General features: G+C 45.1%; 2 protein-coding genes across 2 annotated transcripts in view; both read left to right on the forward strand.

Moving 5' to 3' along the window:
• The window catches only part of LOC308311026 (uncharacterized protein), a gene marked incomplete at its 3' end in the record, with an annotated part of 28460 nt that extends 18668 nt beyond the window's left edge, over positions 1-9792 (forward strand). Inside the window, exons 7-13 of the mRNA XM_080757523.1 lie at positions 1193-1306; positions 2735-2848; positions 3965-4112; positions 5261-5430; positions 6470-6583; positions 8128-8241; positions 9633-9792. Of these exons, the coding sequence (XP_080613649.1) occupies positions 1193-1306; positions 2735-2848; positions 3965-4112; positions 5261-5430; positions 6470-6583; positions 8128-8241; positions 9633-9792 (934 nt within the window). The remainder of the gene's footprint in view (positions 1-1192; positions 1307-2734; positions 2849-3964; positions 4113-5260; positions 5431-6469; positions 6584-8127; positions 8242-9632) is intronic.
• Positions 9793-10761: 969 nt separating this feature from the next.
• The window catches only part of LOC308311027 (NACHT, LRR and PYD domains-containing protein 3-like), a gene marked incomplete at its 5' end in the record, with an annotated part of 20865 nt that continues 5263 nt past the window's right edge, over positions 10762-26363 (forward strand). Inside the window, 9 exons of the mRNA XM_080757524.1 lie at positions 10762-10907; positions 12170-12283; positions 13936-14049; positions 18595-18650; positions 18950-20223; positions 20569-21083; positions 24747-24920; positions 25547-25720; positions 25802-25957. Coding sequence (XP_080613650.1) covers positions 10762-10907; positions 12170-12283; positions 13936-14049; positions 18595-18650; positions 18950-20223; positions 20569-21083; positions 24747-24920; positions 25547-25720; positions 25802-25957 — 2723 coding nt within the window. The remainder of the gene's footprint in view (positions 10908-12169; positions 12284-13935; positions 14050-18594; positions 18651-18949; positions 20224-20568; positions 21084-24746; positions 24921-25546; positions 25721-25801; positions 25958-26363) is intronic.

Below are 26363 nucleotides of genomic sequence, written 5' to 3' on the forward strand. Positions count from 1 at the left end.
AGTTTTTAGTTTAAATTTATTTTTTTTAAAACAAAAAGAGTCTGTTCTGTCATGATGTGAAACTATGAGTCTATAACTGTTTTAATGTGGACATATTGCACTGAGTTTATAACTGTTCTAATGTGGAAATATGCATGACATGTAGCAACACAAAATGGACAATGAAATATGTGGAAACCGAGGAAATGTACTATTGACTAAGGGAATTTATTACTATGGCACTCTGAGTATCAAGGAAAAATATCATGGCACTTCATGTCAAAAAGGTTGCCTACCCCTGCCCTAGGGTAGGTACCCTCACATGTTCTCCCCATGTCCCCTAGGGTAGGTACCCTCACATGTTCTCCCCGTGTCCCCTAGGGTAGGTACCCTCACATGTTCTCCCCGTGTCCCCTAGGGTAGGTACCCTCACATGTTCTCCCCGTGTCCCCTAGGGTAGGTACCCTCACATGTTCTCCCCGTGTCCCCTAGGGTAGGTACCCTCACATGTTCTCCCCGTGTCCCCTAGGGTAGGTACCCTCACATGTTCTCCCCGTGTCCCCTAGGGTAGGTACCCTCACATGTTCTCCCCGTGTCCCCTAGGGTAGGTACCCTCACACGTTCTTCCCGTGTCCCCTAGGGTAGGTACCCTCACATGTTCTCCCCATGTCCCCTAGGGTAGGTACCCTCACATGTTCTCCCCGTGTCCCCTAGGGTAGGTACCCTCACATGTTCTCCCCCTGTCCCCTAGGGTAGGTACCCTCACATGTTCTCCCCGTGTCCCCTAGGGTAGGTACCCTCACATGTTCTCCCCGTGTCCCCTAGGGTAGGTACCCTCACATGTTCTCCCCGTGTCCCCTAGGGTAGGTACCCTCACATGTTCTCCCCGTGTCCCCTAGGGTACCCTCACAAAAGCATGAGGTAATCCTGGTAGGAATGTGTTAAGGAGAAAACTGTTACAATTGCTCAATTCAACAGACCCATTCAGGATTCTAAAAACGCCTTCTCAATCCTGACCTAAGTTTTAAGTGTTTAGAGAGGCACTTGTCTTTATCTCCTTGGGCAAATCATTCCATTGCACCGTTTGTACTACATGGAATACAAGCTACTGTTATGCTAATTACCGTCTGTTATTTACTTAGTATTTTTTCTAGTAGTATTGTTCACGGTCTCTGTTGTTTATGTATTGTTATTTCTTTCTGTATGATTCCAGAAGTGTCCACCACAGAGCAGAGTCTCCAACTCCCAGCCTTCTGTCTGTGAAGAGTGACTGGTCTAAAGGAAATCCACCTGACTTCAGTAACGAACCTGGACCTCCTGATTCACAGTATGTCAACCCTCCTATAAATATATACAACACTATAACACTGTAACACTATACACTATAACACTATACAATATACACTATAACATATTTTATAGTGCCGGTGAGAAAGCGGGCAGCTGTGTTCTGCACTAGCTGTAAACGCCTGAGTGACGCCTGGTCGATGCCAATATACAAAGAGTTGCAATAATCTATTCTTGATGAAATCAAAGCATGGATAACCATCTCCAGCTGTTTTTAGGGGGAGGTAGGATTTGACCGTGGTGATGATTGAAAAAGAGAGGTTTAACGATGGAACTGATTTGTTTATTAAGTTTAAATCTTTATGAAAAAGCAAAACCAAGAGGGGGCACAGTGGCACAGTCGGTAGTGTTGTCGCCTCACAGCTAGAGCTTAGCAAAGGGACACAGGGCCAGGGATCACAATGACTGACTGGTAGGCTTTCTTTATTTTCTGTAGGCTGCAACATGGCCTTATTTTTTTTGAACAAGATATTGCACTGTCCTGTTTTTTTATTTTAGTTAAAGAGAGAGAGAGAAAGAGAGACTTCTGAAAATATTGCACTGATCTATGACTCATGTTTATTTTATTTTAGTTAAAAAGGAGAGCAAGAGACTGTTCTGAAAATATTGCACTGAGTTTTTAGTTTTAATTTATTTTATTTAAAACAAAAAGAGTCTGTTCTGTCATGATGTGAAACTATGAGTCTATAACTGTTTTAATGTGGACATATTGCACTGAGTTTATAACTGTTCTAATGTGGAAATATGCATGACATGTAGCAACACAAAATGGACAATGAAATATGTGGAAACCGTGGAAATGTACTATTGACTAAGGGAATTTATTACTATGGCACTCTGAGTATCAAGGAAAAATATCATGGCACTTCATGTCAAAAAGGTTGCCTACCCCTGCCCTAGGGTAGGTACCCTCACTTGTTCTCCCCGTGTCCCCTAGGGTAGGTACCCTCACATGTTCTCCCCGTGTCCCCTAGGGTAGGTACCCTCACATGTTCTCCCCGTGTCCCCTAGGGTAGGTACCCTCACATGTTCTACCCGTGTCCCCTAGGGTAGGTACCCTCACATGTTCTCCCCGTGTCCCCTAGGGTAGGTACCCTCACATGTTCTCCCCGTGTCCCCTAGGGTATAGTACCCTCACATGTTCTCCCGTGTCCCCTAGGGTAGGTACCCTCACATGTTCATGTGGCCCAGAGGCACTTGTCTTTATCTCCTTGGGCAAATCATTCCATTGCACCGTTTGTACTACATGGAATACAAGCTACTGTTATGCTAATTACTGTCTGTTACAATTTACAATTTAGGCATTTAGCAGACGGTCCTGTATGTTATTTACTTAGTATTATTTCTAGTAGTATTATTCACGGTCTCTGTTGTTTATGTATTGTTATTTCTGTCTGTATGATTCCAGAAGTGTCCACCACAGAGCAGAGTCTCCAACTCCCAGCCTTCTGTCTGTGAAGAGTGACTGGTCTAAAGGAAATCCTCCTGACTTCAGTAACGAACCTGGACCTCCTGATTCACAGTATGTCAACCCTCCTATAAATATACACCATAACACTATACAATATACACCATAACACTATACAATATACACTATAACACTATACAATATACACTACCATATTTTATAGTGCCGGTAAGAAGGCGGTCAGCTGTGTTCTGCGCTAGCTGTAAACGCCTGAGTGACGCCTGGTCGATGCCAATATACAAAGAGTTGCAATAATCTATTCTTGATGAAATCAAAGCATGGATAACCATCTCCAGCTGTTTTTAGGGGGAGGTAGGATTTGACCGTGGCGATGATTGGAAGAAGAGAGTTTTAACAACGGAACTGATTTGTTTATTAAGTTTAAAATCTTTATCAAAAATAACCAAGAGGGCGGACAGTGGTACAGCCGGTAGTGTTGTCGCCTCACAGCTAGAAGGTCCTGGGTTCGATTCCCGCTTTGGGCGCTGGGGGCGTGTTCTCTCCTCTGCGTCACCAGAGCCCATACCCGAGGCGGGGTTGGCGAAACGGCCTTTCTGTGTGGAGTTTGTATGTTCTCCCCGTTTCCCTTAGGGTATAGTACCCTCACATGTTCTACGCGTGTCCCCTAGGGTAGGTACCCTCACATGTTCTCCCCGTGTCCCCTAGGGTAGGTACCCTCACATGTTCTCCCCGTGTCCCCTAGGGTAGGTACCCTCACATGTTCTCCCCGTGTCCCCTAGGGTAGGTACCCTCACATGTTCTCCCCGTGTCCCCTAGGGTAGGTACCCTCACATGTTCTCCCCGTGTACCCTAGGGTATAGTACCCTCACATGTTCTCCCCGTGTCTCCTAGGGTAGGTACCCTCACAAAAACACGCAGTAATCCTGGTCGGAATGTGTTAAGGAGATAACTGTTACAATTGCTCAATTCAACAGACACATTCAGGATTCTAAAAACGCCTTCTCAATCCTGACCTAAGTTTTAAGTGTTTAGAGAGGCACTTGTCTTTATCTCCTTGGGCAAATCATTCCATTGCACCGTTTGTACTACATGGAATACAAGCTACTGTTATGCTAATTACTGTCTGTTATTTACTTAGTATTATTTCTAGTAGTATTATTCACTGTCTCTGTTGTTTATGTATTGTTATTTCTGTCTGTATGATTCCAGAAGTGTCCACCACAGAGCAGAGTCTCCAACTCCCAGCCTTCTGTCTGTGAAGAGTGACTGGTCTAAAGGAAATCCTCCTGACTTCAGTAACGAACCTGGACCTCCTGATTCACAGTATGTCAACCCTCCTATAAATATATACAACACTGTAACACTATACAATATACACTATACAATATACACTATGGGCCAGATTCACAACGGCGTTTACGATAACATGACGTGACATTTACGTGGATTTCCCACATTAATTTGGAATTCATGGAAATGGCCGTGAACTTGACGCTCACGTAGGTTGGTCGTCAAATCCTATGGAACCTCTTTAGGTGGCGGACGAATCCACGCAAGCATTCAGAAGGCTTTAGTCTTCATGCTGAATCAATAAATAGTTCCCAAATCGCAGATAAAATATGTAGGCATGTGTCCCTACTCCATAACATTGTTCAGCACATAAAAAAATGATATATATATAAAAGCCGAGTGCACTTGTATGCATATGCATGCATTCTAGAGGCAAGTCCCATAAGGAAACTGCCCCTGCAAGCAACACCTTTTATTTATTTATTAGGATATTTCTATAGCATGCGCGATTGCGCTGCTCACTTGACAGCCTTCTCTAGGCTACTCGCAGTGCAACGTTGTGAGCTTGTAGATCGGCTCCCGAGGACTCGCGCTGCATGTTAAAAAACAAACTCACAATTACAATTACTGTGTCCCCTAGGGTAGGTACCCTCACATGTTCTCCCCGTGTCCCCTAGGATAGGTACCCTCACATGTTCCTCCCCGTGTCCCCTAGGGTAGGTACCCTCACATGTTCTCCCCGTGTCCCCTAGGATAGGTACCCTCACATGTTCTCCCCGTGTCCCCTAGGGTAGGTAGGTACCCTCACATGTTCTCCCCGTTTCCCTTAGTGTAGGTACCCTCACATGTTCTCCCCGTGTCCCCTAGGATAGGTACCCTCACATGTTCTCCCTGTGTCCCCTATAGGGTAGGTACCCTCACGAAAACATGCAGTAATCCTGGTAGGAATGTGTTAAGGAGATAACTGTTACAATTACTCAATTCAACAGACCCATTCAGGATTCTAAAAACGCCTTCTCAATCCTGACCTAAGTTTTAAGTGTTTAGACTAGAGAGGCACTTGTCTTTATCTCCTTGGGCAAATCATTCCATTGCACCGTTTGTACTACATGGAATACAAGCTACTGTTATGCTAATTACTGTCTGTTACAATTTACAATTTAGGCATTTAGCAGACGGTCCTGTATGTTATTTACTTAGTATTATTTCTAGTAGTATTATTCACGGTCTCTGTTGTTTATGTATTGTTATTTCTGTCTGTATGATTCCAGAAGTGTCCACCACAGAGCAGAGTCTCCAACTCCCAGCCTTCTGTCTGTGAAGAGTGACTGGTCTAAAGGAAATCCTCCTGACTTCAGTAACGAACCTGGACCTCCTGATTCACAGTATGTCAACCCTCCTATAAATATATACAACACTATACAATATACACCATAACACTATACAATATACACTATAACACTATACAATATACACTAACATATTTTATAGTGCCGGTAAGAAGGCGGGCAGCTGTGTTCTGCACTAGCTGTAAACGCCTGAGTGACGCCTGGTCGATGCCAATATACAAAGAGTTGCAATAATCTATTCTTGATGAAATCAAAGCATGGATAACCATCTCCAGCTGTTTTTAGGGGGAGGTAGGATTTGACCGTGGCGATGATTGGAAGAAGAGAGTTTTAACAACGGAACTGATTTGTTTATTAAGTTTAAAATCTTTATCAAAAATAACCAAGAGGGGGGACAGTGGCACAGTCTGTAGTGTTGTCGCCTCACAGCTAGAAGGTCCTGGGTTCGATTCCCGCTTTGGGCGCTGGGGGCGTGTTCTCTCCTCTGCGTCACCAGAGCCCATACCCGAGGCGGGGTTGGCGAAACGGCCTTTCTGTGTGGAGTTTGTATGTTCTCCCCGTTTCCCTTAGGGTATAGTACCCTCACATGTTCTCCGCGTGTCCCCTAGGGTAGGTACCCTCACATGTTCTCCCCGTGTCCCCTAGGGTAGGTACCCTCACATGTTCTCCCCGTGTCCCCTAGGGTAGGTACCCTCACATGTTCTCCCCGTGTACCCTAGGGTATAGTACCCTCACATGTTCTCCCCGTGTCTCCTAGGGTAGGTACCCTCACAAAAACACGCAGTAATCCTGGTCGGAATGTGTTAAGGAGATAACTGTTACAATTGCTCAATTCAACAGACACATTCAGGATTCTAAAAACGCCTTCTCAATCCTGACCTAAGTTTTAAGTGTTTAGAGAGGCACTTGTCTTTATCTCCTTGGGCAAATCATTCCATTGCACCGTTTGTACTACATGGAATACAAGCTACTGTTATGCTAATTACTGTCTGTTATTTACTTAGTATTATTTCTAGTAGTATTATTCACTGTCTCTGTTGTTTATGTATTGTTATTTCTGTCTGTATGATTCCAGAAGTGTCCACCACAGAGCAGAGTCTCCAACTCCCAGCCTTCTGTCTGTGAAGAGTGACTGGTCTAAAGGAAATCCTCCTGACTTCAGTAACGAACCTGGACCTCCTGATTCACAGTATGTCAACCCTCCTATAAATATATACAACACTATGACACTGTAACACTATACAATATACACTATACAATATACACTATGGGCCAGATTCACAACGGCGTTTACGATAACATGACGTGACATTTACGTGGATTTCCCACATTAATTTGGAATTCATGGAAATGGCCGTGAACTTGACGCTCACGTAGGTTGGTCGTCAAATCCTATGGAACCTCTTTAGGTGGCGGACGAATCCACGCAAGCATTCAGAAGGCTTTAGTCTTCATGCTGAATCAATAAATAGTTCCCAAATCGCAGATAAAATATGTAGGCATGTGTCCCTACTCCATAACATTGTTCAGCACATAAAAAAATGATATATATATAAAAGCCGAGTGCACTTGTATGCATATGCATGCATTCTAGAGGCAAGTCCCATAAGGAAACTGCCCCTGCAAGCAACACCTTTTATTTATTTATTAGGATATTTCTATAGCATGCGCGATTGCGCTGCTCACTTGACAGCCTTCTCTAGGCTACTCGCAGTGCAACGTTGTGAGCTTGTAGATCGGCTCCCGTGGACTCGCGCTGCATGTTAAAAAACAAACTCACAATTACAATTACTGTGTCCCCTAGGGTAGGTACCCTCACATGTTCTCCCCGTGTCCCCTAGGATAGGTACCCTCACATGTTCCTCCCCGTGTCCCCTAGGGTAGGTACCCTCACATGTTCTCCCCGTGTCCCCTAGGATAGGTACCCTCACATGTTCTCCCTGTGTCCCATAGGGTAGGTAGGTACCCTCACATGTTCTCCCCGTTTCCCTTAGTGTAGGTACCCTCACATGTTCTCCCCGTGTCCCCTAGGATAGGTACCCTCACATGTTCTCCCTGTGTCCCCTATAGGGTAGGTACCCTCACGAAAACATGCAGTAATCCTGGTAGGAATGTGTTAAGGAGATAACTGTTACAATTACTCAATTCAACAGACCCATTCAGGATTCTAAAAACGCCTTCTCAATCCTGACCTAAGTTTTAAGTGTTTAGACTAGAGAGGCACTTGTCTTTATCTCCTTGGGCAAATCATTCCATTGCACCGTTTGTACTACATGGAATACAAGCTACTCTTATGCTAATTACTGTCTGTTACAATTTACAATTTAGGCATTTAGCAGACGCTCTTAATCCAGAGCGATTTACATTAAGCAAGAACAAAAAAGCATGGGAATACGTCACATAAAAACCATTTATCATGAAACATGCGTAAGCTAAGAAAGTAACAGTGGAATATCTATATAATGAAGCTATACATATAAACTATACATATATACTATACTATGCTATACATATGTACTATGGCGTGCTATGACTACATACAATGCAATTATAGTGCGGTCTACATAACATGCTATAAGTCTGTATCAAAATTGCTATCTAAGTCTACAGAAATGCTATCTAAGGGGGTAGGGTAAGGGCTATGGTCCTGTTATTTACTTAGTATTATTTCTAGTAGTATTATTCACTGTCTCTGTTGTTTATGTATTGTTATTTCTGTCTGTATGATTCCAGAAGTGTCCATCACAGAGCAGAGTCTCCAACTCCCAGCCTTCTGTCTGTGAAGAGTGACTGGTCTAAAGGAAATCCTCCTGACTTCAGTAACGAACCTGGACCTCCTGATTCACAGTATGTCAACCCTCCTATAAATATATACAACACTATAACACTATACAATATACACTATAACACTATACAATATACACTATAACATATTTTATAGTGCCGGTGAGAAGGTGGGCAGCTGTGTTCTGCACTAGCTGTAAACGCCTGAGTGACGCCTGGTCGATGCCAATATACAAAGAGTTGCAATAATCTATTCTTGATGAAATCAAAGCATGGATAACCATCTCCAGCTGTTTTTAGGGGGAGGTAGGATTTGACCGTGGTGATGATTGAAAAAGAGAGGTTTAACGATGGAACTGATTTGTTTATTAAGTTTAAATCTTTATGAAAAAGCAAAACCAAGAGGGGGGACAGTGGCACAGTCGGTAGTGTTGTCGCCTCACAGCTAGAGCTTAGCAAAGGAACACAGGGCCAGGGATCACAATGACTGACTGGTAGGCTTTCTTTATTTTCTGTAGGCTGCAACATGGCCTCGCTCTTATTTTTTTAAACAAGATATTGCACTGTCCTGTTTTGTTTTTTTTACTTAAAGAGAGAGAGAGAAAGAGAGACTTCTGAAAATATTGCACTGATCTATGACTCATGTTTATTTTATTTTAGTTAAAAAGGAGAGCAAGAGACTGTTCTGAAAATATTGCACTGAGTTTTTAGTTTAAATTTATTTTATTTAAAACAAAAAGAGTCTGTTCTGTCATGATGTGAAACTATGAGTCTATAACTGTTTTAATGTGGACATATTGCACTGAGTTTATAACTGTTCTAATGTGGAAATATGCATGACATGTAGCAACACAAAATGGACAATGAAATATGTGGAAACCGTGGAAATGTACTATTGACTAAGGGAATTTATTACTATGGCACTCTGAGTATCAAGGAAAAATATCATGGCACTTCATGTCAAAAAGGTTGCCTACCCCTGCCCTAGGGTAGGTACCCTCACATGTTCTCCCCGTGTCCCCTAGGGTAGGTACCCTCACATGTTCTCCCCGTGTCCCCTAGGGTAGGTACCCTCACATGTTCTCCCCGTGTCCCCTACGGTAGGTACCCTCACATGTTCTACCCGTGTCCCCTAGGGTAGGTACCCTCACATGTTCTCCCCGTGTCCCCTAGGGTAGGTACCCTCACATGTTCTCCCCGTGTCCCCTAGGTTATAGTACCCTCACATGTTCTTCCGTGTCCCCTAGGGTAGGTACCCTCACATGTTCATGTGGCCCAGAGGCACTTGTCTTTATCTCCTTGGGCAAATCATTCCATTGCACCGTTTGTACTACATGGAATACAAGCTACTGTTATGCTAATTAATGTCTGTTATTTACTTAGTATTATTTCTAGTAGTATTATTCACTGTCTCTGTTGTTTATGTATTGTAATTTCTGTCTGTATGATTCCAGAAGTGTCCACCACAGAGCAGAGTCTCCAACTCCCAGCCTTCTGTCTGTGAAGAGTGACTGGTCTAAAGGAAATCCTCCTGACTTCAGTAACGAACCTGGACCTCCTGATTCACAGTATGTCAACCCTCCTATAAATATATACAACACTATAACACTGTAACACTATACAATATACACTATAACATATTTTATAGTGACTGTGAGAAGGCGTGCAGCTGTGTTCTGCACTAGCTGTAAACGCCTGAGTGACGCCTGGTCGATGCCAATATACAAAGAGTTGCAATAATCTATTCTTGATGAAATCAAAGCATGGATAACCATCTCCAGCTGTTTTTAGGGGGAGGTAGGATTTGACCGTGGCGATGATTGGAAGAAGAGAGTTTTAACAACGGAACTGATTTGTTTATTAAGTTTAAAATCTTTATCAAAAATAACCAAGAGGGGGGACAGTGGTACAGCCGGTAGTGTTGTCGCCTCACAGCTAGAAGGTCCTGGGTTCGATTCCCGCTTTGGGCGCTGGGGGCGTGTTCTCTCCTCTGCGTCACCAGAGCCCATACCCGAGGCGGGGTTGGCGAAACGGCCTTTCTGTGTGGAGTTTGTATGTTCTCCCCGTTTCCCTTAGGGTATAGTACCCTCACATGTTCTCCGCGTGTCCCCTAGGGTAGGTACCCTCACATGTTCTCCCCGTGTCCCCTAGGATAGGTACCCTCACATGTTCCCCCCCGTGTCCCCTAGGGTAGGTACCCTCACATGTTCCCCCCGTGTCCCCTAGGGTAGGTACCCTCACATGTTCTCCCCGTGTCCCATAGGGTACCCTCACAAAAGCATGAAGTAATCCTGGTAGGAATGTGTTCAGGAGAAAACTGTTACAATTGCTCAATTCAACAGACCCATTCAGGATTCTAAAAACGCCTTCTCAATCCTGACCTAAGTTTTAAGTGTTTAGAGAGGCACTTGTCTTTATCTCCTTGGGCAAATCATTCCATTGCACCGTTTGTACTACATGGAATACAAGCTACTGTTATGCTAATTACTGTCTGTTACAATTTACAATTTAGGCATTTAGCAGACTGTCCTGTTATTTACTTAGTATTATTTCTAGTAGTATTGTTCACGGTCTCTGTTGTTTATGTATTGTTATTTCTGTCTGTATGATTCCAGAAGTGTCCACCACAGAGCAGAGTCTCCAACTCCCAGCCTTCTGTCTGTGAAGAGTGACTGGTCTAAAGGAAATCCTCCTGACTTCAGTAACGAACCTGGACCTCCTGATTCACAGTATGTCAACCCTCCTATAAATATATACAACACTATAACACTATACAATTTACACTATAACATATTTTATAGTGACGGTGAGAAGGCGGGCAGCTGTGTTCTGCACTAGCTGTAAACGCCTGAGTGACGCCTGGTCGATGCCAATATATAAAGAGTTGCAATAATCTATTCTTGATGAAATCAAAGCATGGATAACCATCTCCAGCTGTTTTTAGGGGGAGGTAGGATTTGACCGTGGCGATGATTGGAAGAAGAGAGTTTTAACGACGGAGCTGATTTGTTTATTAAGTTTAAAATCTATATAAAAAATAAAACCAAGAGGGGGGACAGTGGTACAGCCGGTAGTGTTGTCGCCTCACAGCTAGAAGGTCCTGGGTTCGATTCCCGCTTTGGGTGCTGGGGGCGTGTTCTCTCCTCTGCGTCACCAGAGCCCATACCCGAGGCGGGGTTGGCGAAACGGCCTTTCTGTGTGGAGTTTGTATGTTCTCCCCGTTTCCCCTAGGGTATAGTACCCTTACATGTTCTCCCCGTGTCCCCTAGGGTAGGTACCCTCACATGTTCTCCCCGTGTCCCTATAGGGTATAGTACCCTAACATGTTCTCCCTGTGTCCCCTAGGGTATAGTACCCCCACATGTTCTCCCCGTGTACCCTAGGGTAGGTACCCTCACATGTTCTCCCGTGCCCCCTAGGGTAGGTACCCTCACATGTTTTCCCCGTGTCCCCTAGGGTATAGTACCCTCACATGTTCTCCCCGTGTCCCCTAGGGTAGGTACCCTCACATGTTGTCCCCTAGGGTAGGTACCCTCACATGTTCTCCCCGTGTCCCCTAGGGTATAGTACCCTAACATGTTCTCCCCGTGTCCCCTAGGGTATAGTACCCTCACATGTTCTCCCCGTGTCCCCTAGGGTAGGTACCCTCACATGTTCTCCCTATGTCCCCTAGGGTAGGTACCCTCACAAAAACATGCAGTAATCCTGGTCAGAATGTGTTAAGGAGATAACTGTTACAATTACTCAATTCAACAGACCCATTCAGGATTCTAAAAACGCCTTCTCAATCCTGACCTAAGTTTTAAGTGTTTAGAGAGGCACTTGTCTTTATCTCCTTGGGCAAATCATTCCATTGCACCGTTTGTACTACATGGAATACAAGCTATTGTTATGCTAATTACTGTCTGTTATTTACTTAGTATTATTTCTAGTAGTATTATTCACGGTCTCTGTTGTTTATGTATTGTTATTTCTGTCTGTATGATTCCAGAAGTGTCCACCACAGAGCAGAGTCTCCAACTCCCAGCCTTCTGTCTGTGAAGAGTGACTGGTCTAAAGGAAATCCTCCTGACTTCAGTAACGAACCTGAACCTCCTGATTCACAGTATGTCAACCCTCCTATAAATATATACAACACTATAACACTATAACACTATACAATATAAACTATAACATATGTTATAGTGCCGGTGAGAAGGCGGGCAGCTGTGTTCTGCACTAGCTGTAAACACCTGAGTGACGCCTGGTCGATGCCAATATACAAAGAGTTGCAATAATCTTTATTCTTTTTTTTTTCAATAATATTTTTATTGATTTTCACATTTTATGACAATGACAAAGACAAGACAAGAAAAACAAAACAAACTAACAAAAACAGACAGCTCAGCTCAGGCATGTTGTGGAACAAAGGACACAGTTATACACATACCAAAACATTAAATACAAAAATAATATACAAATATGGACACATTTGCAGTTTGGTGCTTGAAAGTCTAGATGGGTTAACGACTCCAGAGAAAATTAAAGAAAATAAAAGATATACATACATACATACATAACAATAATATACATAACTTTGTCCATCAAGGTTAGTGGCATCGCTTCTGTCCAGGAACCCTATGGTCAAGGTGGTAGCTAACTGAGGGCCAACAAATCTCAAATATGGGTCCCATATTTATAGAAGGTATCTGTGGTGGAGCGTAGCAGGCAGGTTAGGAATTCCAACGGCATGCACTGCATGATTATTTTGTTCCAATCTTTTTTTGTTGGTGGTTTCTCGTTAATCCAAGACAACAGAATATTTTTCCTAGCAGCATAAATTAAGAGATTAAACAGACGTGTATGGAACTTGTTAACAATCTTTTCATCGGGCAGCCCAAGAATCAAACACAGGGTCGGGTTCAAACTCCATATTAAAGATCTCATTCAACTGCTGCACGATACCCAACCGGTATCGTTTAATCTTATGACATGACCATATACAGTCAATATAATTTCCCTCTTCAGTTTTACACTTAAGACAGAGCGGAGATAGAGTAGGATTCATTTTATGGCGAAGGCTAGGTGAGATCTGTAATCGGTGTATGGTTCTTAGCTGAATCGACCAAGCTCTATGCAATAATCTATTCTTGATGAAATCAAAGCATGGATAACCATCTCCAGCTGTTTTTAGGGGAAGGTAGGATTTGACCGTGGCGATGATTGGAAGAAGAGAGTTTTAACGACGGAGCTGATTTGTTTATTAAGTTTAAAATCTTTATCAAAAATAAAACCAAGAGGGGGGACAGTGGCACAGTCTGTAGTGTTGTCGCCTCACAGCTAGAAGATCCTGGGTTCGATTCCCGCTGTGGGCGCTGGGGGCGTGTTCTCTCCTCTGCGTCATCAGTGCCCATACCCGAGGCGGGGTTGACGAAAGGGCCTTTCTGTGTGGAGTTTGTATGTTCTCCCCGTTTCCCCTAGGGTAGGTACCCTCACATAAACATGCAGTAATCCTGGTCGGAATGTGTTAAGGAGATAACTGTTACAATTGCTCAATTCAACAGACACCTTTAACCCATTCTAAAAACGCCTTCTCAATACTGAGGCACTTGTCTTTATCTGCTTGGGCAAATCATTCCATTGCACCGTTTGTACTACATGGAATACAAGCTACTGTTATGCTAATTACTGTATGTTATTTACTTAGTATTATTTCTAGTAGTATTATTCACTGTCTCTGTTGTTTATGTATTGGTATTTCTGTCTGTATGATTCCAGAAGTGTCCACCACAGAGCAGAGTCTCCAACTCCCAGCCTTCTGTCTGTGAAGAGTGACTGGTCTAAAGGAAATCCTCCTGACTTCAGTAACGAACCTGGACCTCCTGATTCACAGTATGTCAACCCTCCTATAAATATATACAACACTATGACACTGTAACACTATACAATATACACTATTACACTATAACATATTTTATAGTGCCGGTGAGAAGGCAGGCAGCTGTGTTCTGCACTAGCTGTAAACACCTGAGTGACGCCTGGTCGATGCCAATATACAAAGAGTTGCAAATTTGCAATAATCTTTTTTTCTTTTTTTTTTCAATAATATTTTTATTGATTTTCACATTTTATGACAAAGACAAGACAGGAAAAACAAAACAAACAAACAAAAACAGACAGCTCAGCTCAGGCATGTTGTGGAACAAAGGACACAGTTATACACATACCAAAACATTAAATACAAAAACAATATACAAATATGGACACATTTGCAGTTTGGTGCAGTTTGGTGCTTGAAAGACTAGATGGGTTAACAAGTCCAGAGAAAATAAAAGATATGCATATACATACATACATAACAATAATATACATAACTTTATCCATCAAGGTTAGTGGCATCGCATTTTATTATCGCGCTAACGCCCGTGCTTCATGGTTGAGGCTGGGAGTGAAAGCAATAAGTAGCACCGGCGAGTACAGGTTATGGCGATTAGCATTAACGTTCCTTTAACATTCCTATGGCCGATGGTCGTTAGAGTCTATTGTTCCGCCGTTGTTGTTGTTGTCGTCGCACGTCTGATTAGGTTGTCGACGCAACAATATGAAGCCTGCAGCTCAGTAGCTATTTCGGGGCAGGGATAGTGATAATTTGGGTCAAATCAGGGTTATCAGGAGGAACACCTGGACACATCAAACGGAGCACCAAAGCTCCGGTTGGGAAACACAGGTTGGGAAACACCGCCCTAGGGTATAGTACCCTCACATGTTGGGAAACACAGGTTGGGAAACACCGCCCTAGGGTATAGTACCCTCACATGTTGGGAAACACAGGTTGGGAAACACCGCCCTAGGGTATAGTACCCTCACATGTTGGGAAACACAGGTTGGGAAACACCGCCCTAGGGTATAGTACCCTCACATGTTGGGAAACACAGGTTGGGAAACACCGCCCTAGGGTATAGTACCCTCACATGTTGGGAAACACAGGTTGGGAAACACCGCCCTAGGGTATAGTACCCTCACATGTTGGGAAACACAGGTTGGGAAACACCGCCCTAGGGTATAGTACCCTCACATGTTGGGAAACACAGGTTGGGAAACACCGCCCTAGGGTATAGTACCCTCACATGTTGGGAAACACAGGTTGGGAAACACCGCCCTAGGGTATAGTACCCTCACATGTTGGGAAACACAGGTTGGGAAACACCGCCCTAGGGTATAGTACCCTCACATGTTGGGAAACACAGGTTGGGAAACACCGCCCTAGGGTATAGTACCCTCACATGTTGGGAAACACAGGTTGGGAAACACCGCCCTAGGGTATAGTACCCTCACAGGTTGGGAAACACAGGTTGGGAAACACCGCCCTAGGGTATAGTACCCTCACATGTTGGGAAACACAGGTTGGGAAACACCGCCCTAGGGTATAGTACCCTCACATGTTGGGAAACACAGGTTGGGAAACACCGCCCTAGGGTATAGTACCCTCACATGTTCTCCTCGTGTCCCTAGCCCTAGGGTATAGTACCCTCACATGTTCTCCTCGTGTCCCTAGCCCTAGGGTATAGTACCCTCACATGTTCTCCTCGTGTCCCCTAGGGTATAGTACCCTCACATGTTGGGAAACACAGGTTGGGAAACACCGCCCTAGGGTATAGTACCCTCACATGTTGGGAAACACAGGTTGGGAAACACCGCCCTAGGGTATAGTACCCTCACATGTTGGGAAACACAGGTTGGGAAACACCGCCCTAGGGTATAGTACCCTCACATGTTGGGAAACACAGGTTGGGAAACACCGCCCTAGGGTATAGTACCCTCACATGTTGGGAAACACAGGTTGGGAAACACCGCCCTAGGGTATAGTACCCTCACATGTTGGGAAACACAGGTTGGGAAACACCGCCCTAGGGTATAGTACCCTCACATGTTCAGTAACTACTAGGGTATAGTACCCTCACATGTTCTCCCCGTGTCCCCTAGGGTAGGTACCCTCACATGTTCTCCCCGTGTCCCCTAGGGTATAGTACCCTCACATGTTCTCCCCGTGTCCCCTAGGGTATAGTACCCTCACATGTTCTCCCCGTGTCCCCTAGGGTATAGTACCCTCACATGTTCTCCCCGTGTCCCCTAGGGTATAGTACCCTCACATGTTCTCCCCGTGTCCCCTAGGGTATAGTACCCTCACATGTTCTCCCCGTGTCCCCTAGGGTATAGTACCCTCACATGTTCTCCCCGTGTCCCCTAGGGTATAGTACCCTCACATGTTCTCCCCGTGTCCCCTAGGGTATAGTACCCTCACATGTTCAGTAACTACGTTGATTAATAAATATAGCTATAGTATAACCAGGGGGGCAGTCAGACAGATATTTTGTGAAGCCACTAAGGAAATGAAAGTTCATATAATGGCCTGTTGTGGCGCTGTCATTGGACCCAGAAAAACCCATAGCCCCATAGAAGTCCATGTATTTGGGCCCAACTTCACCTAGACTGTATTACCTTAATAAACATGGTCATGAATACTTTCTTCTTCCAGTCACTAGTTTAAAGTCTCATTTCTAATATTCATAATATTCTTTTTGGAAAATTATGGTCCCATTAATTAAAAAAATGACCATAAAGTCGTGTATGTTCTGAGGGGCGTGGCTGCCGTTACAGTCTATGATAGGGATTCCCCACCCACTCGAGTCAAAATAAAAACCAACGGAGAAGAAGGGGGGAAGTCCCGCCTCGTTGTCTGGGCCAGCCAATGGGCCAGCTGGGCCCAAACGGATCTAGAAAGATGGCGACTTCCATTGCAAGGACTGACAGGCTTCATTTTACGTTCATGTTAGACCCGCGGAACGCTTTGTCCATATTTTTTACAGTCTATGAGTATAACACGCTGTGCACACTACAAAGCACACTGCACAGCACTGTGCGCAGTCAGATGCATACACACAGTCTTTATTACACACACACACACAGCACTGTGCGCAGTCAGATGCATACACACCGTCTTTATTACACACACACACACACACTGTGCGCAGTCAGATGCATACACACAGTCTTTATTACACACACACACACACACACTGTGCGCAGTCAGATGCATACACACAGTCTTTATTACACACACACACACACACACACACACACACACACACTGTGCGCAGTCAGATGCATACACACCGTCTTTATTACACACACACACACACACACACACACTGTGCGCAGTCAGATGCATACACACAGTCTTTATTACACACACACACAAACACACACTGTGCGCAGTCAGATGCATACACACAGTCTTTATTACACACACACAGCACTGTGCGCAGTCAGATGCATACACACCGTCTTTATTACACACACACACACACACACACACACTGTGCGCAGTCAGATGCATACACACCGTCTTTATTACACACACACACACACACACTGTGCGCAGTCAGATGCATACACACCGTCTTTATTACACACACACACAGCACTGTGCGCAGTCAGATGCATACAAACAGTGTATGCATCTGATACAGACTTAGACTTAACTGATTCTTTTGCCTCAGAGTTCCCCTTTAACTTAGCCATTGCACGTGTCACCGCACATGCTGAGAAAACCTCCGGAAAGTCACGTTCACTTTTATCCATCCCCCCAGTTAGCAAAGGAATAGACGTCACCACTGCCGGTGGAGGAACTGTTGCCCACACCCGAGCACCAACCAGGTCGTTTCCCAGAATCACCGTCACCCCTGGGATCGGCAGCGCTGGGCGCACAGCAAGCTTCGCTTCCCCCTGGAATAATTCACATTTGAGCAAAACGTTATGCAAGGGAACCCACAGAATATTCATATCTATGCCACGGATAGGCACCTTGTCACCCGTGTCAGAATCCTGAGTTAAAGGGAGAACACCAGCCTGAATAAATGAGTCAAAAGCACCTGTGTCCCTCAAAGTAGTTACTGGCACTTCTTTTCCATTTTGCAGCAAAGCCACAGAGCCTTTCATGATGAACGGGCGGTAAGATTCCAGTGCTGCAACTGACGTGTCCCTATTTGGGCCGCAATTTGGTGTAGCACAAGTGGACACCGGACGTGGAGCGGCTGCGCCAGCCCCTTTTGGTTGCGAATGTCCTGCAAAATTATGAGTCCTGGGGTTTCCATTCAACCTAAAACATTCAGACTTCCAATGGCCCCGTTTATGACAGTAATTGCACACCTTGTTGTCTGGCTCACGCAAATTACCACTGCCATTAGAATTACTTTTAGCTTCAGCAGGAAAAGGTTTATCAGATCGGCCGAGAGACTCACTAGCAGTGTTGCCACCGCCAATTAACTGTTGGATACATATGTATCTATATGTATATATTCTATTGTCTTCATCTATATGTATATATTCTATTGTCTTCATCTATATGTATATATTCTATTGTCTTCATCTCCACAGAGAGACATTCAGAAACACACCTGGACAGAAGAAATTCAGAACCACACCTGGACACAGTAAGACTGGACACATTTTACACCAAATTTTTATTTCAATGAATGAAATGTTTAAATAGCAGCAGACTCATCAGATTAAATATACTCGTTGTATTCCTGTCTCATTGTCCAAATACAAATACTGACGATAAACACATACATTTAGACAAAAAAAACGATCCAATGTTGTTTATTTTAGCCAATTTTCTCATTTGTTTTACTTTTAGTTTACTTTGTAGTTTTAATGCTATGGATTGTTCAATGTAAAGTTGTAAATGAAGCATAATGTTTAACATGTATTAATTGTCTCCTCATATCAGATGTCCGTCTGCCGGGGTATTTAAAGGTCTATAGGGTCACTTTGGACGGTCTTGAACATGTGACATTCGTCACTGAACATCCCTCCCTCTCCAACATCTACACAGACCTCCACCTATCAGCGGGAGTGAGTGAAGGGGTTAATCAGCAACATGAGGTGTGGCAGCTTGAGACCGCCTCCAGCATGAAGACCCTCTATGACGTCCTAATCAAGTGCCGTTCCATCTTTAAGACCGTCCTCCCTGGCAGAGACACACCCAGCAGCAGAGTTCTGACCAATGGCATCGCTGGCATCGGAAAGACATTCTCCGTGCGTAAGTTCGCTCTGGACTGGGCGAGAGGTTTGGAGAACCAAGATATAGATCTCCTGGTTCTCTTCGCATTCCGGGAGCTGAACTTGGTCCGAGATAAGCAGCACAGTCTTCTCTCACTGATCCATGTTTTCCATCCAACGTTAGAGAAGCTCACAGCAGAGGAGCTCGCTGCCTGGAAAGTTGGCTTCATCTTCGATGGCCTCGATGAAAGCAGGTTTCCGCTGAAATTCCAGAACGTTGACGTCGATTCTGACGCCTTCGACAACAATGACGTCGTCTCTGATGTCACGGTGACATCATCGGTGGGCCTGCTGCTGACGAACCTCTTCAAGGGGAATCTGCTCCCCTCGGCTCTCTTCTGGATAACCACCAGACCTGCAGCAGCCAATCAGATCCCTCCTGAATGCGTTGACATGGTGACAGAAATACGAGGGTTCACAGAGCCCCAGAAGGAGGAGTTCTTCAGGAAGATGTTCAGTGATGATGAGGAGCTGGCCAGCACCATCATCTCACACGTGAAGACATCAAAGAGCATCCACATCATGTGTCACATCCCAGTCTTCTGTTGGATGACCGCTACCGTTGTGGAGGACCTGGTGAAGACAGGCAAGAGAGGACAGATGCCCAAGAACCTGACCGGGATGTACAGCCACTTCATATCGCTCATGATAAAAAGGATGATGACAAAGTATGATGAGACTGACAGGGATGTTCTTCTGCAGCTGTGCCTGCTGGCGTTTGTACATCTGAAGAAAGGCAGCCTCACGTTCTACCAAGAAGACCTGGAAGAGTGTGGTCTCGATGTGAACCACGCCGCGCTGTACTCGGGAGTGTGCACAGAGGTCTTCAAAGAAGAGACCGTTCAATCTCAGAGAAAGATCTACAGCTTTGTTCATCTGAGCATCCAGGAGTTCCTGGCTGCAGTCTACCTGATGCACTGTTTCACACAGAAGAACATGAAGGTACTGAAGACATCCCTGGGAGGAGGAGGAGGAGGAGGAGGAGGAGGAGGAGGAGGAGGAGGAGGAGGAGGAGACGACGTCTTCCTGCAGAGAGCCATCGCAGAATCCCTGAAGTACGACTTCCTGCAGAGAGCCATGGAAATAGGAGGAGGAGGAGGAGGAGGAGGAGACGACGTCTTCCTGCAGAGAGCCATTGAAGAATCCCTGAAGAGTATGGGAGGAGGAGGAGGAGGAGGAGGAGGAGAAGAAGACACACAGAAGAACATGAAGGTACTGAAGACATCCCTGGGAGGAGGAGGAGGAGGAGGAGGAGGAGAAGAAGAAGACACACAGAAGAACATGAAGGTACTGAAGACATTCCTGGGAGATGATGTCAGTTCCTTGGAGGACTTCCTGCAGAGAGCCAGCGAAAAAGCCCTGAAGAGTAAGAACGGCCACCTGGACCTCTTTGTCCGCTTCCTTCATGGCCTCTCGCTGGAGTCCAACCAGAGTCTGTTAGGAGGCCTGCTGGGTCACACAGAGAACAGTCCAGAGAGCATCCAGAGAGTCATCAACAACCTGAAGGAGATGAAAATGGAAGATGCGAGTCTCTCTCCTGACAGATTCATCAACATCTTCCACTGTCTGATGGAGATGAACGACCTCTCAGTACATCAGGAGATCCAACAGTACCTGAAGTCAGCGGACAGATCAAAGACAGAACTGTCTCAGAGCCAGTGTTCAGCTCTGGCCTTCATTCTGCTGACGTCAGAGGAGGTTCTGGAGGAGTTTGACCTGCACCAATACAAGATGCCAGCAGCAGCACTATGGCAGTCGAAATACAGACTACTCCCAGCTGTGAGGAACAGCAGAAAGGCTCGGTTAGTAGTCATGTGGATAGAAAACCTGTTAGAATCAATCTACCATCACACCTAATTACTATAATAATAATCGGGTCTCAAAGTGTGTGTGTGTGTGTGTGTGTGTGTGTGTGTGTGTGTGTGTGTGTGTGTGTGTGTGTGTGTGTGCGTGTGTGTGTGTGTGTGTGTGTGTGTGTGTGTGTGTGTGTGTGTGTGTGTGTGTGTGTGTTTTGCCTAAATGGAACTGACTGACACTCACAGAGAACAAAAAAAAAAAAAAGAGAACATTCATAGATCAATCAATGCAAGTTACACACTGTAGTATTAAACCATTTTGGGCGGGAAACCCCTTTTGGTGTTAGCATTATGTTATGCTTTATCTGCTATTGAAAAATATTATTTTTATCGAAGAACGACTGACATAGAAACACAGCTTTTTCAGAAAACTGTATATATCTGACCAACTAGACTGTTCTTATATGACCTGTCAATATCTGACCAACTAGACTGTTCTTATATGACCTATCAATATCTGACCAACTAGACTGTTCTTATATGACCTGTCAATGTCTGACCAACAAGACCAGGGGTGTCAAACTCATTTGGGGCGAGGGCCGCATTGGTCAAAAGGTCACTTGATGGGGGCCACAACCAGTTGCGGACGCACGCTCGATGTCTCAAGCCCAACACACACCGGCTCCGTCTGCTCAGAGCCAGCCAGCCACACACATAGTGCTCAGACCCAGCCAGCCAGCAAGCCACACACATAGTCAGACATGCAAAAGTGTAGCTTTTCGGCGAAAATCGCCGTTTTTATCCCAAATATAGGACCTGTGTGATTCATGCAAATCCGTTAAAAAAATGTTTGGGGGGGGTGAGGGGGTCTGTGGAGCCCGAGCTCGCTGCCCGGAGAATTATCTGACAGACTACTCTCGTGAGTCACTAATGATTCTGAGCGATATTTCTGCTTGCATCTGGGCGGCATGATGTGCGCAGCCGCTGGTCGCTCCGCGGAAAAAAAACCTGTTTGTGTGGACTCGGCATGAATTTTGACACAGTCTGTGACTCGCCAGTCGATCCATTAGTTTAGCTGCTACAGTTAGCATTAGCAACGTTAGCACTTTGCGTTATACTGTCTGTGGTGTGGACGCGCCGGCGTCAGTTTCTCTCGCTGTGTGTGTGTGTGTGTGTGTGTGTGTCTGTCTGTGTGCTCGTGTGTGTGCATGCATGCGTATGAGTAAATAAATAAAGCACGCGCGCGCGTGTGTGTGTGTGTGTGTGTGTGTGTGTGTGTGTGCGCGTGCGTGCGTGCGTGCCAGGGCTTATACTAAATGGATATATTAAAAACGAAAACATGCAGCTCAACTGTTGAATAAGGAGAGGATGTTACTCTACATGTCTTAAATTGACTAAGGCTAAAATAATGAAGTAAACTGACCCTGTTGACTAAACCATCCCAAAACATTTTATTTGTATTATAATTCATTATTTTGCCAGTGAATATAATTTTCTATTTTACATGATGTGAAGAGTGAAAAGTGTTTCTTTAAATCACACCTGTGTGAAGTGACCCTTATCATCATACATCATCCATTCATTGTCATTTTTGTGACAATGAATGTGTAGGATTGTGTAGGACAAAAATAGCCGATATATGACAATTCATTCATTGTCAATGGCATTTAGGACACAAATCTACTGAATATAGGAGGGGCTAGTGCTCCTCGAGGGGCTAGTGCTCCTGTTGGAGTAAATTAATTGTTCTATGACTATCAGGACATGAATGTTAACATCTTGCTCAATACTGACTAGATTTGTACTGATTTAGTAAATAATCATCTGTCATTTTTGAGTGGTGCAGCCACTCAACCACACTATAGACAGCTACAGTATGTGTCCCTGTGTCTGTCCCTGGCTGGGTCCCTGTGTCCCTGGCGGTGTCCCTGTGTCACTGGGTCTGTTCCTGGCTGTGTGCCTGTGTCACTGGGTCTGTCCCTGGCTGTGTCACTGTGTCATTGGGTCTGTCCCTGGCTGTCCCTGTGTCACTAGGTCTGTCCCTGGCTGTCCCTGTGTCACTAGGTCTGTCCCTGGCTGTCACTGGGTCTGTCCCTGGCTGTCCCTGGCTGTGTCCCTGGCTGTGTCCCTGTGTCACTGGGTCTGTCCCTGGCTGTGTCCCTGGCTGTGTCCCTGTGTCACTGGGTCTGTCCCTGGCTGTCCCTGTGTCACTGGGTCTGTCCCTCGCTGTCCCTGTGTCACTGGGTCTGTCCCTGGCTGTGTCCCTGTGTCACTGGGTCTGTCCCTGGCTGTCCCTGGCTGTGTCCCTGGCTGTGTCCCTGTGTCACTGGGTCTGTCCCTGGCTGTCCCTGTGTCACTGGGTCTGTCCCTGGCTGTGTCCCTGTGTCACTGGGTCTGTCCCTGGCTGTCCCTGGCTGTGTCCCTGGCTGTGTCCCTGTGTCACTGGGTCTGTCCCTGGCTGTCCCTGTGTCACTGGGTCTGTCCCTGGCTGTCCCTGTGTCACTGGGTCTGTCCCTGGATGTGTCCCTGGCTGTGTCACTGGGTCTGTCCCTGGCTGTCCCTGTGTCACTGGGTCTGTCCCTGGCTGTCCCTGTGTCACTGGGTCTGTCCCTGGATGTGTCCCTGGCTGTGTCCCTGTGTCACTGGGTCTGTCCCTGGCTGTCCCTGTGTCACTGGGTCTGTCCCTGGCTGCCCCTGTGTCACTGGGTCTGTCCCTGGCTGTGTCCCTGGGTCCCTGGCTGTGTCCGAGCACGAAACATAGCGTTATAGCATTTGTTCACCACCAAGTGTCACTGTTGCACAGCCTAACACACAGACACACAGGCCGGGAGGAGGGCTAGTACAGTACAGTGTAGTATATACTGTCCCCCATGACACCCCCCCCCCCCCCCCCAAAGTGGGTTTAGTACCGATAAACGCTTAAAAGATTTGCGCCGCGGTTTTGCCCGCGGCACAGCGTTGGCCCCGCACACTGTCACCTTTTTCACCTTGGGCCTGTTTGCATGCCTGCATAGTGCTCAGACCCAGCCAGCCAGCAAGCCACACACATAGTGCTCAGACCCAGCCAGCCACACACACCCACCTTTTTTTTTTTTTTTTTTTTGCTTGAGGCAGGCGGGCCACATTAAATGACATGGCGGGCCACATTTGGCCCGCGGGCCTTGAGTTTGACACCCATGAACTAGACTGTTCTTATATGACCTGTCAATATCTGACCATCCTAGACTGTTCTTATATGACCTGTCAATATCTGACCAACTAGACTGTTCTTATATGACCTGTCAATATCTGACCAACTAGACTGTTCTTATATGACCTGTCAATATCTGACCAACTAGACTGTTCTTATCTGACCTGTCAATATCTGACCAACTAGACTGTTCTTATATGACCTGTCAATATCTGACCATCTAGACTGTTCTTATATGACCTGTCAATATCTGACCAACTTTACTGTTCTTATATGACCTGTCAATATCTGACCAACTTTACTGTTCTTATATGACCTGTCAATATCTGACCAACTAGACTGTTCTTATATGACCTGTCAATATCTGACCAACTACACATTGGTACATTTACATTACACTTTATAGTTCATTTCATTGAACATGAATTTGATCTAATCTGTGTTTATGATCACTGATTTTACATCATCTACATTTACAGACTTGTTGGCTGTCAACTCCAAAAGGCAGAATATGAGATTGTGGCTTCAGCTCTCAGCTCTAATCCTTCACATCTGAGAGAATTGGACATCAGTTATAATGACATAACGGATCCATCCATGGACCTGCTCTCTGCTGCATTGAAGAGTCCAAACTGTCATCTGGAGATACTGAGGTCACATTATTATTTACATTAGTTCTGTTTTATTATTTATAGTTTGATTCTTAATAATAAGAGTGTTAATAAAGCTGACATCATGGTATCCCACTGATTAGAATAATAATATGGTCAGAGTTTGTGTTGTCTAGTTCACACCCTCACATCACAATGCTACGGTACAGTAACTACAATATGTGATCCATCATGGCTGCTAGGGGATTATCATTATCAATGCTACGGTACAGTAACTACAATATGTGATCCATCATGGCTGCTAGGGGATTATCATTATCAATGCTACGGTACAGTAACTACAATATGTGATCCATCATGGCTGCTAGGGGATTATCATTATCAATGCTACGGTACAGTAACTACAATATGTGATCCATCATGGCTGCTAGGGGATTATCATTATGTGAACTGATGGGGTACAGTGATTACAGTATGTACAGTAGTCATGTTGACACACACACACACACACACACACACACACACACACACACACACACAATTCCTATGTTGGAAGATTAAGATTATGATGATTTACTTCACATTATCCCTGCCTTCTCTTTCCATCTCTTGGGGTCTTTACTCCAAAACTGTGATATTCAGTCCAGATATTTCATGTGTAATTACAGACTTGCTGGCTGTACCTTCACACAGACAGGATTTGAAGTTCTGCTCTCAGCTCTCAGCTCTAATCTTCTCCATCTGAAAGAATTGGACCTCAGTTTCATCTCCCTGCAGGAATCACAACTGCTCCAGCTCTCTGCGTTACTGAAGAGTCCACAGTGTGGACTGCAGATCCTGGGGTAAAGAATGTGTGTTCTCTCTGTGTGGATCTCTACTTGAACATCAACAAAGCACTTTGTTAAATGTGTATTTCTCTGCAGGTTGTCAGGCTGTGGAGTCACAGAGGAAGGCTGTTCTTCTCTGGCTTCAGCTGTGACCTCCAACCCCTCCTCCCAGCTGAAACAGCTGGACTTGAACTTCAGCCACTTAGGAGACTCTGCTCTGAAGAAGCTGTCTGCTGCCCTGGAGACTGTCAAGTGAGTAGACTTGTGTAGAGCGGCCGTCAAAGGTTCCAGGTTAAATTCCCGGCTCCTCCTGGCTGCTACATGTCGAAGTGTCCTTGAGCAAGACTCTCTGAACCCCTAACAGCTCCCGATGAGCATGCATGTTTTCCTCTGCCATCGGTGGGTGAATGTGAACTACATTGTAATGTAAAGCGCTTTATAAATGCAGTTTCCCATATTATCATATCATATTACCATATGATCCATGGTTCATTCTAGCAGAGATTTAATATACAGTAGATAGTGTCTATGTTCCATGGTTCTATAACATAGATTAATATACAGTAGATAGTGTCTATGTTCCATGGTTCTATAACATAGATTAATATACAGTAGATAGTGTCTATGTTCCATGGTTCTATAACATAGATGAATATAC

This window comes from Protomyctophum bolini (assembly GCF_963924005.1).
Source record: "Protomyctophum bolini genome assembly, chromosome: 23".
NCBI lineage: Eukaryota > Metazoa > Chordata > Actinopteri > Myctophiformes > Myctophidae > Protomyctophum > Protomyctophum bolini.